Here is a 19,736-nt window from a genome sequence, read left to right on the forward strand (position 1 = left end):
CCAAACAAAGCCCTTGGACAAAGGTCAAACGAGTTGCCTCCGACTCCCTGTGCTGCTGGAACAATTCCCCCCATTCCACGGCTCAGACTGACGCCCGAGGCTGCAAACTGCAGGGGCTTGTCCCGCTCCGGCTGCAGAGCATCAGCGAGAGCTGGTGATGGATTGAGCTGTCCTGGGTTCAGCCCAGCCAAGGAGGGCTTTCCCCAGGCTCTGCGTCCCACATTCCCTCAGGTCCTGCCGCAGCCTTCACGCGCGTACTGCAACGCCCATCAATCCCTCCAGCTCTCCACAACCCTCCTCCGCTCTCAGGGCCAGGGTATCCCCAGGTAGCACCCGCATCCTCTCTCCCTCCCGCTGCAATACCTTCTGCTCTCCCCTTAGGTCTGGGACAACTCTGCCCCTCTTCCCTCAGCCACAGACACCCCGAAGCCTCCAGCCCCGGCTCCTTGAAGGTTACGTGTTTAGGAGTAAGTCATTACTCTGAGGTTTTGCTTGTCTTCTTCGCATGGATCTTCGGGTGGGTGGCTTTCAGCCTCATCTGAAAGCATTAGTCCTGCGTGCTGGGTGGGTCTCCCAGGAGACACGCATCACTTCAGTACCTTCCTTGGGCTACTCCTGGGACAGCTGCCGTCCTCCTCCATGAAGAGACAGCAGGGCTTGGGGAGGCTGCGGCTGCAGCAGACAAGAAGGCTGCTCAGAAGGAGAGAGGGAATAAATCAAACTCTTCCTCCAGTTGTGCCAGGGAGAAAGGAGAAGCAAGCGAGGCCCTGGGCCCCTGCAGTGAGCTCCACAATGGAAATGTTCACAGCTAACCATACCAGCCGTTCAACCTACCAACGCTCTGCAAAGCTTGGCCATTGCCGGCCCTGGGGAGATGGGGGGAGAGGAAGGTTGTGACCCTTGGCAAATTGGGAAACGTTTGCCCCTCCCAACCTCACAGTCTCTCTAAACAAGAACCAGACACTCCACAGTTTGCTACCCCAGGAGAACCCCTTGGTAGGGCTTGTTCTCATCCTCCTGGGGGCTTGGCTTCCATCTGGGCTGCTGGTTGAAATCCAGCCCAGGCTGGTAGTGACTTCAAAAGACAGTGTCATCTGAGGAGTAGTGGGTGGTCCACATCAAGCGAGTTGATGGCTGACTGTTCTTATATAAGCCACCACAATAGGGCCTCCTGCTCGACAGCCTTGGAGGAAAGGCAAAGGGCTGCATCGACCGCACGGAGTGGAGCCTGTCCTCGGCCCCGAGGGTGGTCCCTCTGGTGCAGGGCGAGTCACCTTAGTAGGTCGGCATGGGGAGGTGGACATGCCCCTCTAAGAGCAGAGGCTGCCTGCCTGCCTGCCTGCCTGTCTATCTCTCTCTCTCTCTCCGTTAGGTTTGTCCCCAGCACCGTTGGCCAGCCCTAGCTTCACCCTCCGCTCGAAACAAAGCAAAACAAAGCACGACAACAATAACAGCACACAAGGGAACGGCTTGGAGGAGGGGGACGCCTCTGCTTGCCACGCTCGCAGCATCCCCAGCAGGATCCAAACGTGCCAGCCTCCGAGCGAGATGCATTCATACCCTGCGCCAGGCAAGGGCAGCCAACGGGTCCCTGCAATGGCCCTGCAATGTCAGCATGGGGACAGTGTCGGGGGAGGACGGTGGCAAGGCAGGGATGCTGCGTGCCAGCAAGCCCCGGCAGAAGGACGCCAGCCAGGTCTGCGGTCGCTGCTGCCCGCTGGCCGCTCCCCCCGCGCCCCGAGGCCCCCGAATCGAGGGGGGACGGGGCGAGGGGCTGGCAGCAGGCAGGGGATTCTCATAGCACCGGCAGGCAGACCGGGAGGGTGGAGGGTAGGACAAGGGAGGGGGGGCTGAAACAAATAATAAAAACAAAATCCCAGTAAGCACGTTAGAATTCGTTTGAAGTGCAGAGGAGCTTTCAGGCAGGGTTATGTACATCTCCCAGCCCGGCGTGATTTACACATTCCTTGCAAGCAAAGGAATCTTCCCTGATTTGAAGTAAAACAGATGTTTTGGGTTTTTCTCCCCCCCCCCCCCCCGCCCCCTTTTAATAATTTCTTTATTGAAATGATAGCTATACAGCCAACCAGCCCAGAGCAAGAGCCCTGCTACCCCCAGCAGGCCTCTCCGGGGACCGGAGACCTGCTGCCCGGCATTTCAGGAGAGCGCCTCATCATTGCGGTGGCCATGCTTGCGAGCGTCCAGAGGTGCGGAGCCAGCTCTGCTCTCCCGCAAATGCTGCTCTGGAGGCATCGCTCCCTGCAGGTTTCCTCCCTTGCTTTTCCCTCTGTGTGGAAGGATTGCAACTCCCAGCAGCTTCTCCTCCTCTGCAGCTAGAGCTAACACACGGATCCTCCATCCCTGCTACACCAGCCCAGGTCCAGAAGACCTTATAACCTCTACTACCGGTCCAGAAGACTTGTTGCGTTTGATGGCGGGACTTGCCCTTGCTCCTACACCTTAGTGTCACACCTCACCCCGGTTGTGCTCTATCCTAGCAGTGTCGGTTGAGAAGGGCAGCCTGGCCAATGCCCCCGGACTGGCAGCAGGGCAGCAGCTGCGCTGCTCACACGTCCCAAGTGAAACAACCCAGCACAGGGGATGGTGTTGGGCAGGCAGGCTCCAGGCAGGAGCTGGGACTATCTCTTGGTTTGAGCACTATGTGATCTCAGCCAAGTTACTTTGCCCCTATTTTTGTCCCATGTTTTTCACTCAGGAAAGTCATTTGGGGAAGGAACTTCCTTTTCCCAGAGGGATGCACAGCGCCGAGTGTAGCGGGGGCTTCTGAGTGCTGGTTGATGCTGCAAACTACCAGCACAGCCATGCCCTTGAGTTTACACTCAGAATAATAACTCATGGCCAGTAGCAAATCCATCCGGCTCCCCCCATCTTTCTTTTCTTTCTCTTTTTTTCTTTTAAACCCTGTTGTTATTTCTCAGTACTTCGTTGGTGGCAGGGTGGGAAGGTTTTTTGTAACACATTCACGTACCATTGGGACTCACTCCCATTCCCGTCTGGTACAAGAGATTGCACAAGAGAGAGAAACAAACGGGGATGAGGAAATGCGTGTTTATGAGAGGCAGTGCTGTCATCGTGAGCAAGGGACCCCCCGCAAGAGACCCAGCATGGGAGCCAGTGGAGAGTTTCCATTCTCTCCTAACACTCCATTCATGCCTCGTTTCATACCTCCCTGGAGGCTCCGCGACTGGCTGTGGTCCCACAGCACGGCGCGGGACTCATACCCACCATGCGCCGCCTTCTGCGGTATTTGTTGTTGGGGGGAAAGAGAGAGATGTTGTTGTCTCATAAAGATAATGAATTGAGAAAGAGCAACGCCCTTTGCAGTTGCAAGTGCTCCTTGTTTTCCTCCCGTGGTGGAAGAGCGGGTCCTCCCTTCTGCATCGCCCAGTGCCCTCCCCGCCGCGCACCTCGCCTCTGCCTGCTCCCCTCATGCACCCCTGCTGCCCATCTTCGAGGGGCTCTTCATTAACACCCACCGCGGAGGCTTGCATGGGCCTTCCCCACTCGGTATGCTGCGGTTGCCACGATGAGCATCCTCCTGACCCGATTGGGAGCCCTCCGTATAATCCAAACCATGTTGCTGCCTGATGGGATTCAGTCACCGGTAAATAACCTTGACTGCAGCGGTCTGGAAAAGCGAGGGATCCTGTATCACCACTATTAATGATTTAGGATCATACATCATTTGCAGATGACACCTAGAGGGTCTCATCGCTCACTACTCCCTGCCCAGGCATCTTCGCCAGGACAGTCCCTGCCCCACCTCACTTCAGATGGCTCTAAGCTAAAGTCACCTGGGTGACAATTACTCCTGCGCGCAAGGAACAGCAATGGCTGATCTCTGCACTCCTTCGTGCATTGCAGAGCTTCCAGCAATGGGGCTGGGGCCCCCCCGCAAACAGGTGGGGTATTAATAAAACCGAAAGCAGTCGCCCATGCACACATACTACAACCCACTTGGGTCCCTCTCCCTTCTGCTCCTGCAAGCCCCCTGCCTCCTCCCCCCTTTCTCCACACACCTCAGTTTCATTATCTCTGATCTTGAGCTGCCTATTACACGCTTTTTGCCAACATAAATATTTAATCCCGGCGCACTGCACAGAAAGGCCCTTGTGGAGTTAATACTTCAACTCATGTTTCCACTTGGAAAACAATTCAGCGTGTGGCAGTGCAGCAGGTACAAGCCAGGGACAGAGCCGAAAGCTGAAGGTGGCCTGCAAGAGCTCGGGAGCCGCGTGGGGTGACGCAGGTGGGCTTCATGCCATGGGGTGGGCTTCACAGCATGGGCTGGACTGCACCGGGGCAGCTCTGCCGGAGCAGCAATCACGCGGGTTTGGATAGGCAATGGAAGAGCCACAGGGATGTCACTGCAAGCTGCTGCCTGGGGAGCGTGGTACGGGGTACACTGCCAAGGGGAACATGAGGTGCAGCACTTTGCTGAGCTGCAGCAGTATTTAGGATATTCCGTTCTCTGCAGTGCCCTTGGTGGGAAGCCCTCCGTAAAGGGTTTGCTTCACCTGCCAGAGCACGGGGCTAACCAGCCACACGATCACATGCTGCTCCACGCACGCACCGTCACAGGTATCCTCATCAAACATCTCAAAATACACCTGCTTACCCAGAGGTTATTTAGAGCAGGATCTGGCCATGAATTCACCTCAGACGGGCTTACGGGATAAGGGTTATGGGATGGTGGGTTTATGGGGCTATTGGGTAGCACTAAGGTACATGTTCCTGCTGCTGGTATGGGGAAGAGCCCCAGCAAAGTGAGGTGTCCCAGCCCCCCAGATCCAAACCCATAAACAGTATGGACAGATACGCACAGCAGTCCTCATCCATACATTTCCATGCACTCAGGTACAGCACTGACAAAGGACAGCACCCACGGGGATGCAGCACTGCAAAATGTACACAAACCCTACCAAAAAGCCCCCAAACCCAGAGGGGAGAAGAACAAGAGGCAGAGAGGACAGAGAAGGTGACGCTGGTAGTGCTGATGCTCCCCAGAGGCAGCCTGTCACTTGGGTAAATACATCCCAGCCTGCAGCAGTGCCGCAAAGGTTGGATTTATGGGATCACCCCGGGCAGCTTCAGGTCTCCACCAGTCCCCTACATACTGCCTTGATGGGGATGAGGCCAGCTGAGCAGACAGGACAGAGGGCTGAGGTGAGACAGAGCCCTTTTTTCTGTCTTGGTCTACTTTGTGGGCATAAAGTAGGGAGAGATGCATTGATGCGACTCTTGGGCATTATCCCAGACTTGCTCTGGGACAGCTAAGCTAACAATTAAGCAAGACGATGCTGTTACTAAGACAGCAACTTCCAGTGAATAACAGGCTGCCCAAGCTGGGGACACGCATCAGTCCTTGCCCATGCAAGATGGATGCTCCTGCAAGAAGGGAGGTGCAGTGTAGGGCCAAGAGGACAACTTGTGGCAGCCATAATGGCTTGAAATCCTTTCCCTTACATCTGTGATCATAGAATCATTTCGGCTCTGTCCCTGGCTTGTACCTGCTGCACTGCCACACGCTGAATTGTTTTCCAAGTGAAAACATGAGTTGAAGTATTAACTCTACAAGGGCCTTTCTGTGCAGTGCGCTGGGATTAAATATTTATGTTGGCAAAAGTGTCATGTGTGATCACATCTGTGATGACATGTCAAAGGGCACTGAAGAAGCGTTTTGGTTCAGGGTGCTTGTTCTGAGAGGTTCTCCCAGCAGCCTGGGGTGGGCATCCCGGAAAGCAAGAGGCATCCCCGAGCATCCCCCACCCCATGCAAGAAACCGGCATTGGCGCGTGTAGAGCCTCCAGTGTGCAGGATATGTACTCCCCCCACACCCTGTCACTGAAAGGCTGGAAGACTGTGATGTCGCAATGACGCAAACCAGATGATAGAAAGAAAATCTGAAAGTATCCCAGCCCAGTGGCAGGCCCTTCTGGTTGGAGTTGTGCGATGAAATTAAGAGCTGAGGCTATTTCCATAACTGCAGGGCAGCGGGAGATGCTCAGAAGGAAGGAGAAAACGATGCCAGGGGTTGGCACGCTCCACACGTAGCTCAGGTTGTTGCTGCCGTGCGCTGCCCTGCAGCTTCCCCAGTGGAAACCAAGAGGAGAAAAGATGGAAGAAAAGCAACAGGCCCTGATTCAGGGGTATCACAGCCCAGAGCTGAGTCAAGGTAAGCACCCAAGCCCACCTCACTGAGCTGGCTGGCTGCCCAGCCAGTGGCCCCAGGTGTTTGGGCAAACATCTACCAGCGACCCAGCACCGAGCTCCCTGAATCGGGGCTCCCTTCGCACCCTGTTCCTGCCAGGGCAGCGGGTCTCCGCACCGAGCTCCACCAGCTCATCTAGTAAAGACAGGACCCTGTCCCACCACCCCCTCCGTCCACCATCCCCTGAACAAAACGCAACCCCCACCCCCTACTTCTTTTTTTAGAAACATTTAAATTATGACATAAGTTTTGGCTCCAAGGGTTTTCAGTAAAGCCTGGGTATTTTCTTTCCCCTTTTCATAACAGAAACCATATTGCTCTATAATCAAATTTATCTCATTCCTGATGAGGGAAGTGAGTGTGTGTGTGAGGTGACCAGGAGCAACGAGGGCACGTGTGCTGGGAGCAATCACTCTGAAGGTACTATAGGCAAGTATCTTTGGCAGTACGAGGTGGCATCAAACTGGGGAGACCAAGCAGAGACCAAGTGGGCCATAGGTCCAGCAGGGAGCACCACCCATGGCAAGTCCCACCTCACCACGTAGATGCCACCTCTGCAACCAAGCAGCTACTTCTCAGCTTTCTCTCCCATTTTATTATGCTGTTCTCCTCACTGTACAGGAAACCTAGCAAAGGCTGTAGCTCAGTTTTAACACATCTGTTTTATAGGTGGGAAAACTCAGGAAGAAGCAGCTACTTTGAGGTTACTTGCTAACCTTGAGTGTCTCTATTTTACACTGACCTACTCTGATGCAAATTCAGCTGAAGTCAATGGGAGCTGTGGCTCTGCCAGTCAACCCTTGAAGATGATGCTCCCAAAATGGAGATGCCTGAATTCACTGGTTACTTTTGCAAACTCGGGTTCTGCAGCAGGGACTTGGCCACCTAAGCACTAACATAACTTGAGACAGGCAATGAGGGCTGTGAACCTGTGAAGCTGAGGGATTTCTAAAGCCTCAGGACACACAACTGAAAAAGGTCCGAAAATGTGGGTACTCCTGACAAGTCCACTTTTAAGTAAAAGAGTTAAGCAGCAGCAGTTGCAGCGGAGAAATTGCAGGCCATGCCCTACCACACTCCTGCTCCATCATCTGAACCCCAGGCTGCCTGAGGTCTAGGGGAACAACACCTCCCTTCGACACCACTGAAGATGGGACCAGCACAGAAAAGCCCAGATGCACTGAATATCCTCAAACTAGGAAAATAAAATACAAGCAAACTTCTTTTGCAGGGGGAAAACAATCCCAAAATCCAAGGAATAAGTTAAAGGTCACTCGAGATCTACTGGAAAGCAGCTGAGTTCAGCAAACGCCTGTGCAGGGGCTCCGTCACCCATGCAGCTCCCCTGTGACAAACTCCCTGCAGCTGGGAAACAGCCTTGTCCCGCGACCTTGAGGGGGAGAAGGGGTGGCAGAGCTGGAGGGCTCACTGTGTGCTGATAAAATCCAGTGTGGCATGACCAGGAGGTGGGTGCTTACAGATGTAATGCTCTGCACAAGCCAAAGATTAAAAGAAAAATGTATTTTTTTTTAAATACATAGCCAAAAAAAAGAAGGAAAATGAAGATAACAAAGTCCTCTCTGGGAGATAAGGCTGGTGTGGGACTCTCTGTGCTGTTGTTGTTACAAGAAAAGGATGGGGTGGGATGTGCTGCAGGTGGCCTTTGGAAAAATGAAAGAAAAAAATTGTTTAACTAGTTTTATGGACTGGCAGGCCATATATGAGATATATGCATATTGCTGGTCTGAGCTGGGACAGATCTTGTAGGTAATGGCATCCAAACTTTGCCTCTAGAGTGTGGAGGAAAAGATGCGCAGGTAGGATTAGTTTGTGACTTATCTTTTTATGTGGATCAGCATGACCTTTTGGGCCCAGTATCTCCAGCTTTTGGGACCTGGGGTCCCATCCAGCGTCTGTCTGAGCTGATTTACTCCATGGGCTGTGGGTATGGCTCTAGCTTCAGATAAGACCTACGGGTGCAGTAGTATCTGAACACCTGGGCACCAGAGCAGCTTGTCACATCCTTCCTGGGGCATATTTATGGATACAGCTGAGCTGCTTTTGGCCACTCCTTAAGGCTAGAATTAGCCTACTAAAAACTTGAATTGTCTGCAAATATCAGGCTGAGCTGCTACTGGGTGCAGGGAAGCAGTCAAAGGAGGCGGCAAAAGCTTCCCATCCACACATCAAAGTGTTGGCTAGCGATGCATGAACCCACACGTGGCAAATCTGACCATCAATTTGCAGAGACAAAGTCTGCCTGGGGTGTACAGGAGCTATCCAGCCCCAAAACAATGCACGGTGAAGGGATAATCACCCTAACAGAGACGTGAGCAGGAAAACATCACCAGCACCGTAGCACGTAAGGCACCAGCTCCAATCCTGCTGCAGACCAGTCCTGCCAGCCCAGGCTTGCACCCTGTCTGATACCCCCTTGCTCTCCTCTTGGCTTGGCAGAGCAGGTGCAAAGCCATGGGACTGCCAAGCGAACACAGCCGTGCTGCGTCTGGCTTGGGCTGGCTCGCACGCAGCCTGCTTGGTTCCCTCTGCATCACGCTTGCCCATAATTTAAATTCCAGGATCAGCATGGGCAGAGCTTGTTTTGGGCTGTGCGCACCCCAGCAGGACTGCAAGCAGGCCCCGGAGCTGCAGCCGTGATGTAACACTGCCTCTTTGTGTCAAAGACCTGGTGCTGCCCCCCGCCAGGCGAGCGAGCATCGCTCCTGCTAAGCGCCTGGGATGGAGGTGCAGAGGCAGAAACTTCATCTGCGCTCTGGCAACAGAGGGGAAACTCCAGCTGGCAAAGTGGCATCGCCCGCTGTCTCTAGTACTGTGCAAAAAAGTAATTTTGCTGCCAGATTGGCTTTGCTGGAAAAAAACACCAACACACTGAGAACAAGAACAAGAGAGGGGAGAGCGTGAGACACCAAGCCAGGCGGCAGCATTTTCGAGGGCATGCCACGGCTTCCTCGATGTGACCTCTCAGGTACCTGGGTCCCAGGCTGCATGAGGAAATTAGGAAGAGGAGACCCTATTTTTGTGCAGGAGGCATTGCTTAATCCCCTGATCAAAAAAGCAATTCTCTTAAGTGCTCTTCTGAAGTGGGGCTTATGTGAAGCGTGAGCAAGGGCATCCCTCGACTCTGCTCAGCTCCAGCCCACTGAAGAGCTTCAGGCATGTCACATCACCTCTCCCTGCCTCAGTTTCCCCAGATAGGACATGACCAACAAAAACAAAAACACTTGCCCTTCTCCTGACCCATTTCTCCTCTACAAGATAAAAGAAACGCCCACTCCAAGCAGTGAATTCCTTGTGTCCTGGAAGGGGAGAGGGTTCAAACCCTGCTGTAGGAATCAAATCAACATGACCCTCAGCTTTCCAGCCTTCAGGAAAAATGTGCTCTATACCATGGAGAACTGATGAACAAAACAAATGACTCCAGCGCAGTAGCACAGTGCAGCTTTTGCTGGCTTAGAGGCAAATCAAAGCCAGCAACGCCTGTGTTGATACTTATATCTCCCATTAGTCAATGAGATAAGACTTGGATGGATCTATGTTAGTGGCATTAGGTTTCTACATACTCAGAAATAAGAATACTCTCCAAGTCCGTAACTGTAAAGGGTTGGTGATAGGGATTTGGTGATGGGGAAAAGATGGAATTGCAAAGGTCCATTTGCCTACCAACAGACGAAGCAGCCAAACTCCTCCTCTCCACCCCATTAACATTTCCAGGAAGAATCCTATATTCGCACACTCCCCCAGCTGCAATATGCTACACAGCGACCTGTCCATGCCTCTTCCTCCTCCTCGCTCCCCCACTGCCAGCCTTCCTCCAGCCACCCCCAGAGGAGCAATGCGAATGGGCCTGGACCCAGACAGGTTTGGGGCTTGGATGCCAGGAGTTTTTAGAACAAAAACACCAAGAATGTTATTTCAATCCGGACGTCCTGAGGAAAGGGTGGGGAGGAGCCAGAGGCAGGAGGCAACAAAGGCTGTTCTGTTTCTCTTTGTGACATGAGGTATGAGCAGAAACAGAGAATTTGGGGAGGATAAGTTGGTCTTTCCAGTGAGAAGGAGGGAGATGCTCATACGCTTGGCAGATACTAGGGAAGAAGGTTCCACTGAGGTCAGTGGAAAGGTACCTCCTGACTCCAGATCTGTCCCAGGTGGCTGAATACTGGTGGTGGGGACAGATCTGGATTTAGAATGAGGATTCAGGCACAAACTCAACTTTCAGAAGGGCCATGGCAAATGGTTGGTATAGCAAAATTGCAGCAGCACCTGGAGGCGCTGATCTGAGTCACCCAGGCTGGGCTGTACACAGAGATAGTGAGAGCGAGCTTAAAACTTGAGCTTATAAGGGGAACAGGGAAACAGATGAAGATGAAAGCAAGACAAAGCGATCTGCTTACATCACTCAGTAGAGCAAATGGCAAAGTTGGGAAGAGCCTCCAGCACCTCGACTGGCCATGAAAAAAGCATGAATGTCTTTTCCGTGGCTTCTATATGTGTACTCTCCTAATGTTAGAAACTTCAACAGGAGCCCAACCCTCCTCCATGCACAGGACTTCATTAACATCAGCAGAAAGAGAGACTGTCTCCTTCTGCTGAGCCCCTGACCTCCCTGTACAGACCATCTTTCATGGGGCCAATCCACCTCCACTGTAGTGATCTGCACGTAGCCCAGATGGGCCCAGACAGCTTCGAGCTGGACTTACTTCAGCAAAACCATATCCAAGCCAGCATTCGGCTGGCATCAGCCTGGTTCTGAAGCAGCCCTAAACTGCTGAGGAAGGACGAGCCTGCAGTTAAAGCACAGGCCTGGGGTTTAGCAAACACTTGTTCAACTCCTGACTTGCCTTGTTTGAGCTTCTGCAAGCCAGGAATGCCTGAGAAGAAACTACAGCCATACACTGATTGGCTTCAGGAAGCTGGAGAGCACACGGAATGGAAGAGGTGGATTCAATGAAGCAGCACAGCTCCTGTGCACACAGGGGACTCAGCCAAGGGCTGTAACAGATGTGTTTTAACCCATGCCACTGAGCTATTTGGGATCTGTCTCTGATTGCTCCAGCGCTCATTCACGTGTCTTCCTGACGGAAGACCAACAATAACAATTAGTATCATATAAGGAGCAGCGGACTGCTGCCAGCATTAGCACACTCTTGAGCACCAAGGGTTTCCATTCCACTTTTTATCCCAGCTATGCATAAGGCAGAGGTCAGTCAACATTAATCAGCCTTGTGCTGGGCCAGCTCCTTTAGCGCATTCAGCTTGCTGAACTGCAATCACTGTCTCTCCGTGCTACGATGGGTTACCCCTACTCAATGCCTTTGCCTCTTTCCTTAAGGTTGCCAAAATAAAGTATGTTCACTGTTAGCCAGCATATGATGACAGAGGCTAAGCTTGACCATGCTGGCGATGGCCTCCAGACCCTACAGGGGATGACACTGGCCAGGGAGGTCTTGGTGGGTCTTGGCTATGGATGGGAGCCTTGCGTTGTCATTCTGAGGTCTAACTGAATCCCCTTCTATCCGATGGCAGTGCCCGATTTTCATCCCCTAGGAAGGGGTTTCCACCTTTCCAACACTCCTGAAACATGTTCTCCCAGAGCCTTTGGGCTGGTTCGGGATCACCCTGGGGAAACCCTATCTGAGCCAGCAAAGGGAATGCAAATTCGAGGCTCCTTCTCAGCACATGAACACACTCCAAGGAAAGGCTCTGGAAGGGATCCTGATGACTTCCATATTATTTCCAGTAAATTTTGTGCTGATTCTTGGCACAAACACCGGAAATGAATAGGCTAGGTCAGGAATGTAAATAAAGTGAAACATTGGGATTTAATCTAATCTATAATTATAGTATCTGTGGCGCAGGGAAGAAGTTGGTGTGTTTGCACTGCAGCTCCATTGAGGAGCTGGAGGGGGTTTTCATTTCCCTTTCCAAAATTTCCCTTTTTGGCTGAGGGATACTTGGTGTCTCCCCAAGTATCTGAAATGAACGTGCTGGCCTGGCAAAGCTGCTTTCCGGCAGCCAATCAGGTACAGCTCAGCGAAGAGGCATCCCCAGGCACTCAGGGAACGACGGGGTGAGAAGCTGAGATGGATGAGATAGAGAGATGGATGAGCTGGGCTGATGGCTCAGGGAGGCTGTGGGATGCACAGGGGAAGCCCCTGTCTCCACAGCGAAGAGATGGGTTGGGTTTGTAGGGTGCTGAGCTATATAAGGGCCATGAACAATGTAAGCTCAGTCCTCCAGGCTGAGTCCGACCTCTGAGACAAGCCAGAGCTCTTTCTCTTGACTGGTGTTTGGTGCTTGGTGCATCATCAGTTGCCTGACACAGCATGGTGCTCCCAAGCTCCCAAACCATCAGTCTGATTGGTGTTAATCACTGCCTGGACTGGCTGGTTCATGCAAGACGAGCACTTAACAGACACATAGACATCTCTCCCTCTGCCTTCCTCACCCCATCCTCTTCCAGTTCCACCTGGGAGGAAGCTTGACAGACTGCTCTGGTTTAGCTGACCTCGGGGGAGAACAAGCCCCTCTCCGGTGATGCATTTTGCAAGGATTATAAGACTTTCAGTTTTTTAAGAGCTTAAACCAAACTTGACAGTCTTCAAGGACCATCCTCAGTGTCCCTGTGTGCATGCATGTGAGCACATTCACATGACTGCAGCATAGATCCCCACACATGGGCACCCATGTCTGACAGACCGGCAGGAGTGTCCACGCATGTACACGAGTGTATGGAGCACATACATCTTTGCTGACATGAACCACTTTCCCTCTGAAAACCCTTTGTGCAGTGACTAGCATCTCAACCCCAAGGTACTACAGGCAGGGGAAAGAAAAGGGCTGACAGGCAACATGTTTTCATCAGACTGAAATTGCAAAGGACAAAGAAATTAGTTCTCCTTTTGTTAGTTTATGTTTCAAAATTACAGAAGTCTAAAAAGCAGAGGAATCAATCAGACTTTGTTTGTTTGTTTCCTTGTAGAGCATTTTTTAGTTTTGTTTGTCATACTCAAGCCCAGCTTTGATCTCAGGCTGGTAATACTCCAAACGAATGGTCAACAGCAGAGTGTAATTGCTGTAGGTACTACAGAAGAAAAGGGACAGGGTGTCTGACACATTTACAGAGCAGAAGAGACTTCCACGTTCTGACAGTCCCCTCTCTCGGCTTATGTGATATCCTTAGCCTACTGGACAAACAAAAGCATTTGCTTTTGAAGAGCTCTGATGCTGCAGACTCTGTGTCCTCACCTAACAGCCTATAGAAAAGCGCAGGTCCCTGACGAGTTGCTATAATCAGGATTATACCCAGGCCAGAACCCTCCAAGATAGCTATTTTTCCACAGAAAAAAGTGAAACAAGCAAAAGAAATTCAATTTAAGAAATGACCCTGTGCCCGCGTTTCTGTTGTTGTTACGTCTGCACGGGCTCAGAACAGTGTTAGCCTCACATTTCACTGTTCTGGCTTTCTTCATGCTGTGTTGCAACTGTGTGGACATCTGAACAGAGGAGTATTTAATGTGTGTGCCTATGTATCTGAGAATGCACAGATGCTAAGTAAACACATGCTGGTTAGGTCCCAGGTTGGAGCGAATGTGTGTGCCTGTGTGCTGGATATGCATGCATCCACGGCAGTGCATACTGCTCAACGTGTATCGGTCCACGCAGGTGTGCTGAGGCATGCAGCAGCAGATGCAGAGGAGGGTGTGCTGTAGTGTGTGTGCATGCACATTTTTTGGACGCCCAGGAGTGTGGGTCTGTGCCCCACAGGTGCCGACATGAACATGTGTCCATACATGTGCGCTTAAGCGTGCACAGCCCTGGGAATGGCGTGCCAAGCCCTGCTGAGCATTAGCTGCGGGATGGAGCCAACACTGTCCGTCACCCCAGGGCCTGTCCCCGCAGAAGGATGAGGGCCAAAGCTCCTCGATGCCAGGGGACTGATGCCTGCTAGCTGCCAGCACCATGGCTCCCCACAAAAAGCTACTGTCGCTCACCCAGGAGCACCCACAGAGAGCAGGAGCTGCCCGTAGCCACCCCCAGGACACAGGGCACCACCGACCTCTGCTTACCCCATCCATGGCAATGCGCCTCACGACTGTGAAGCAGAAGCTGGACAAAGCCTTATGCCTTCCACCCAAGGCTCTCCCAGCCCTTTGTAGACATCAGGAATTAGATCACAGAGCCCCTAAAGCGACGCGTGAGTGCAATTATCCCTGTCCGGCAGATGGTGAAGATGATTTGGCAGCCCAGGCTGCCCAAGAGCCAGACCTTCTGGCTCCCAGCTCCATGTGCTCACCTCAGCAGCAGCCTCCCCATCAAACCCAGCGGCTCTTCCCTTTCCCGGTGCCCCTGGCAGCCGTAAGCCGCATGGCTGAGAGCTCACAACCGGCCGATTTTACAGGCGGCGGGTTATTAGCAAGCTCTGCAGTTGCTCCAGCCTCTCCCTGGCACCTTGTCAGAGCAGCCCAGTTCCCAGAGATATTAATAATTATATTTATGCATTATACATATTTTACAGGAAAACATTTAAAATTATTAAATGGCAAGAGGTATCACTTGGAGGCCGCTCCTGGACACAGCCCTGCTCGAGAGATGCACAATAAAGGCTTCTCCTTCTTCGGAGGCTGTCAACATACTTAACTGGAGGGTGGTGGAGGGGGAGGCAAAAGGAAAGTATTAATCAAGATCTTTAAAAGTTCTCGCTGACAGACCATTTGCCAGCTCTCTCTTTAAATGCTTTTGTGGTCCCATAAAAAGTTTCATTACTCACTACAAAATGTGTTTTAATTATTACCGTTACTCTGACATTAAGCCCTGGGTGTTTCTCTCTTGCTCACTCTCTCTCTCCTCTGTCTCCTTGCCTTTTTTCTCTCTTTTTTTCTCTCTTACTCTCCTGACTCCTGCTCTCTCCCCTCAAGACAGAGGATGCCCTGGCTAACAAGCCAGGTTGAAAAGCCCAGACCCTCTCCAAACGATACCGAAGGAGAAGTTAACATTCAGATCCTGAAATTATCCCTTTGCTTTGGACACTAATTATTCCACAGGATTCAAACAGAAAATCCCATCCCATGTGCTCAAAGGATATCTCAGAAGAGTCAAGTAAGTGAACAAGAACATCAGCACAGGCATGGCCAGCCATCCCTGCAGAAGTGATTGGGTGGCGGGCCGATGGGTTTGGTGTCTTTCTGGTCCGGTATATGTGTCCTACTAACATAAACAGCAACCTACATAAACAACACCTATCTCACTTTTGACATCTGGCTATTTCGGTCCACCAGGAATTTGGCAACTTGCTTCCGTTGGACCACGTTAGCTCAGTTCATCCATGAGAGACAACCCTATCCCACCAGGCATGGACCCGGAAGCCCAGCATACTGAAAATGTGAGTTATTCCAGTGGATTCTCCCACAGACTCCCAGTGCCTCCCGTGCCGTACTGGCAGACACTGTTTTTTCCATTTCACTAGCTGAGCCTACACTCAAAGCAACAGAGAGAGTCTCATCGTTTGTCCAGTGTCTGGTGGGACATGGTGCTAACCAAAAAGGTTGATAACAATTAAATAATAGCATTGGAGATTCCCCCCTTGCCCCCAGCACCTCCCCACACGCCTCTCCTTACTTGTACAGACCATCTGGTTCCAGGCACTTGAAAATGACCGAATAGAGGCTGGTTTCAGGGACATCGCCGTGGCTCCTACCCGCTGCCACACAGGATGTTGCAAGACCAGAAAGCAAATCATCCGCAAAGCTCAAGGATTCTCCTGGAGAGCAAAGAGACGAGCAAGACCGAAACATCAATACAAGTGCAAAATTATTGCTGACCACTTAAAAAACACTGTAGGAACACCTCTACACAGGACAGGCAGTCAATAAACTCTAGCTGGCTGTGGCTGGTAGGAATGGCCCCAAGTCTATATGGAGAATATCGCCCATGGACAAAGCAAGTAGAAAACACACCCGGGCCATCAGCTGTAATGAAAGCAGGGCCAGCGCCAAGTCACCACTTGGACAGTGGAAGGGTGCACTCACAGAGCATACTGGCAACGTGTGGACTCACTGCAAACACCACGTGCGGGACCACCATCCAAGGACGGGCTCCAGGTCCCCAGAAGAGCTGGAAGCCTGGCTAAACAGGGCTCTCCTGCCCTAAGTGAGCATTCAGGTCTTAAAGGGGACATGGCGTTTTTCAAAAATCACCTGTCACAGTGAAATGTGTTTCTGCTATGTTAGATTACCAGGAAATGAGACATTGTTAGAGCTTGGATGGAATTGCTCTCAATGTGCTGGGTTTTTTTGTGTGCTTTTTTTTTTTATTCAATGAAAATCAGTAGCTTTGCATTCCCTTTCATGTGCACTCTGCTGGCTCCTGGAGCTCTGACCGGAGCTCCTTCAGCTGTACTGAAGAACACTCGCCCCTTTATAAGCATTCGAAGAAAAAAAAATACTAATTAAAAATGCTGAAAAAATTTTTTTTTTTTTTTTGTCTTCTGGTTTATAAAGCTTACTAAACACTTAGATCATGACCCAGCTGGAAATGAAAATGCTCCATTTATTAAGCTTTTTGGGCACGATTATCCACTGCCATGCAACCTGTCTCCTTGCAGTGGGCAGGCTGTCTATCAGTTAGAGCTCATTGCATTCAATTCCCATTTTGCATCAGTGTAACTGAAAGCCCAAGGTACTAAGCAGTAAAAAAACCAGAGCCCCCACTCCCACTGATGGGAATCGGAGAAAGGGCTGCTGCAGCTGATAGAGTTATGCTGGTATAGGCAAACCTGGACCCAGACCGCTGTGCCGGGTACCCTGTGCACGTGTAAATGCCAAGACACCGCAGCAGAGGGAGGAGGAGAATTCCCTTCTCAGCACTTTTCTTTCTTTACTTTTCTAAAAGCAAAAGTGACTGAGGGCTACTGAAATGGAGCAGAAGTCTAGGTTCTTGGTACAGACCGTAAGAAATAACCCAGTGGTATAACCAGCCCAGACCGTCTTGCTGTGTGGCTGGATTACCCAGGTAGAACAAAAAATCCCCTCCTCCCCAGCCCCCCCAAACCGCATTTGCGTCTTGTCTCAAAATACACAACTCGGTAACAAATGTCCCCCTTGGCTAGAGAAAAGAGCAGCAATAAATTCTTTTCCTCCCTAAAGGAATCCAAGCCTTAATTATTCATTTTAATGCTCCCAGCATGACTTGTTCTTTCCAAACTTTTTTCAGGCAGCTCTGTCACCGGTCTCCATAGCTTAACCCAGTCCCCAGCCCCGGGTCCGTACCAAACCCCAAGTCAACTCAACGGACAGGTTGGGTTGGTAGCGGTAAAATCACCACTTGGAAGTTACGAGCGCTGAATGGCCTTGAACAAGACCCTTAGCTCTGAGTTTATGGTTTAAAAAAACAAACAAAACCCTATTGCTCATTTCCAACTTTCATTTCCATCCCTTTTCATACGATGTTGGGCTGGACTGGGGAACTCCCTGTCACCAGAAGTCATTGAGAACAGACACTGCTGTGACTTACAAAACAGATGAATCACAAACACATAAAGAAGCAGGACCGGATTGTGTTGCTGAACTAGAGCAAGAGCTTTTAAGCCTCTTCAGACCTCAAGCAACCTCCCTTTTGACCAGGAAGAAACTTCATGGGGGGACAGATCATCCCATGGGTGCCTGCTGTGGGATTTCACACCTTCCTCCAGAGCACACAAAGGCAGCTGATGAGGGGTAGGAAAGAAAATAGCTGGGCAGGGAGACTGTGATGAGCAACTGGGCAAGACCAAGGGGAGATTTGGACTGGCAGTCCATGGGTACAAGGAGCATCAGTCAGGACATCTATGCCAGGGAGAACAAGAGATGGGATGGGAGAGAAAAACACAGGGCTGAGACAGGGAGTGCAGAGGGTGGAACCAGACTTGCAGGAGACTGAAAATGGGATGGAAAATGTCACGTGCAACCACTGAATTAAAGCGTGTATTAAAATTGCACAGCTAACTCTCTTTAAGGTACCCACTAACTTCTGAGTGCTCGTCTTTCATGGTCTTTCCGGGTAGCTTTGAGGGGAACAGGCTGGCAGCAAGCGCTGCCCTGAAACGCAGCGGCAGCTGCATCACACAATGGTCTGGTTTGCCATGGATCAGACCTGTCTAGGTTGTGGAGTGCGTTGCTGTCCCCCTGCACGGGAGGAAATGAAGCTCTCAAGGTCTGCCAACGCAGTGTCAACTTGGGTTAAGTGAAAACCCTTGCAATAAAATCCCTACAGCAAGAGGGTGCTTTGTGTTCAATCCTGAGCCTCCGGGGAACTTTCCCCTCTCGTTGGCCCTGCTACAATCAAACAAAAGCAAAGAGGTTGTTACGAAAATAGCAAAACAGATGCTAGCAAAGGTGCTGAAACCTCAGGCCCAAGGCTGGGAGTCTTTCTGCACCTGTATAAGCAGCAGTGAGATCGCTGGTGGTGCCAGCCTGCACGGACTGCGGAGCAAAGACGGGGTTGGGTAAGGGACGCCCCAGGGATGAACCGACTACCCAGAGCTGTCAATCCACAGTGAACACAGGGAGCTGCTTTTCCGTGCTCTCCCCTGGGTGAAGCAGAGCACACGGCAACTTTATTTGTTCATCTCACACAAGAGAAGTCTCTCTTCGTTCAGTCCACGGTGCTCTGAGAGCAGCTGAAGTGAAATTTCCTAAGCCTTCCCTAGGACCAGAAAACAAGTTATTCCCTAACTTTAGACTGGGTCCTTGTCAGTGGAATGCAACTAAGGCAACAAGTGCATTTGCTGGCTTTGCAAGAGGATGATGGACCACTAATGTTGCCCTACCAAGGAAAAGCGGTCTCGGGATGTCGTAGCAATAGAGGAACAATGACCTAACTGCACAAAGGCCATGGTGGGAGCTCAGTGCGTAGTATTGCTCTTCTGTGCTTATGAACAAGGCACAGGGAAAGCAGGAGAGAAGGCTTCTCAGGGAAATAACAAAAAGCAGAAGTTTACCATACAAGCAGAGACACAAAAAGGCCAAGCAGAAATACATGAGACAATACATCAACAAGGCAGGCAGTCAGATGGAAAATAAATATTTAGGCTAATGGGCAGTAACGGCAAGAGAAAGTAAATTGTATATGAATAAATGGTCTACTCCTGAGAAGGGCAAATAACCTAACTATCTTAAGAAGGAGTTTGATCACCTTATAAAAGGGATTATATGGATAAGTAGCTTGTGATGGAAAGCAAAAGGGGCTTCTCTTTCCCGTCTGGACCTGTGTTCTTGCACACCCTGCCAGCAAATATAAAGAAGGATTTCAGCCTCCCAAAGCAGCCCTGAAGCACAAACCTTCTAGATTGTTGTAGTATCTTTGCTCGCGTTATTAAATTTCAGAAAGAATCCAAAGGTTCTCTGCAGAGTAAATGATAGCTAAGTAGATCATCTCTGTGGAGTAGGAGATATTTTATTGACCAGCCAGCCAGCCATCTGTGTCCTTCATTAATAGTAATAAATAATTT

The 19,736-nt window shown here is 51.0% G+C and overlaps 1 protein-coding gene across 3 annotated transcripts in view; it reads right to left on the bottom strand.

Moving 5' to 3' along the window:
* ASTN2 (astrotactin 2) overlaps positions 1 to 19,736 on the bottom strand; it is a 364,218-nt gene that overhangs the window by 18,705 nt on the left and 325,777 nt on the right. For all 3 annotated transcript variants that reach the window (XM_076355678.1, XM_076355679.1, XM_076355680.1), the window contains one exon: positions 15,869 to 16,010. In XM_076355678.1, the coding sequence (XP_076211793.1) occupies positions 15,869 to 16,010 (142 nt within the window). The remainder of the gene's footprint in view (positions 1 to 15,868; positions 16,011 to 19,736) is intronic.

The sequence above is a fragment of the Aptenodytes patagonicus genome, chromosome 18 (assembly GCF_965638725.1).
Source record: "Aptenodytes patagonicus chromosome 18, bAptPat1.pri.cur, whole genome shotgun sequence".
Lineage (NCBI taxonomy): Eukaryota > Metazoa > Chordata > Aves > Sphenisciformes > Spheniscidae > Aptenodytes > Aptenodytes patagonicus.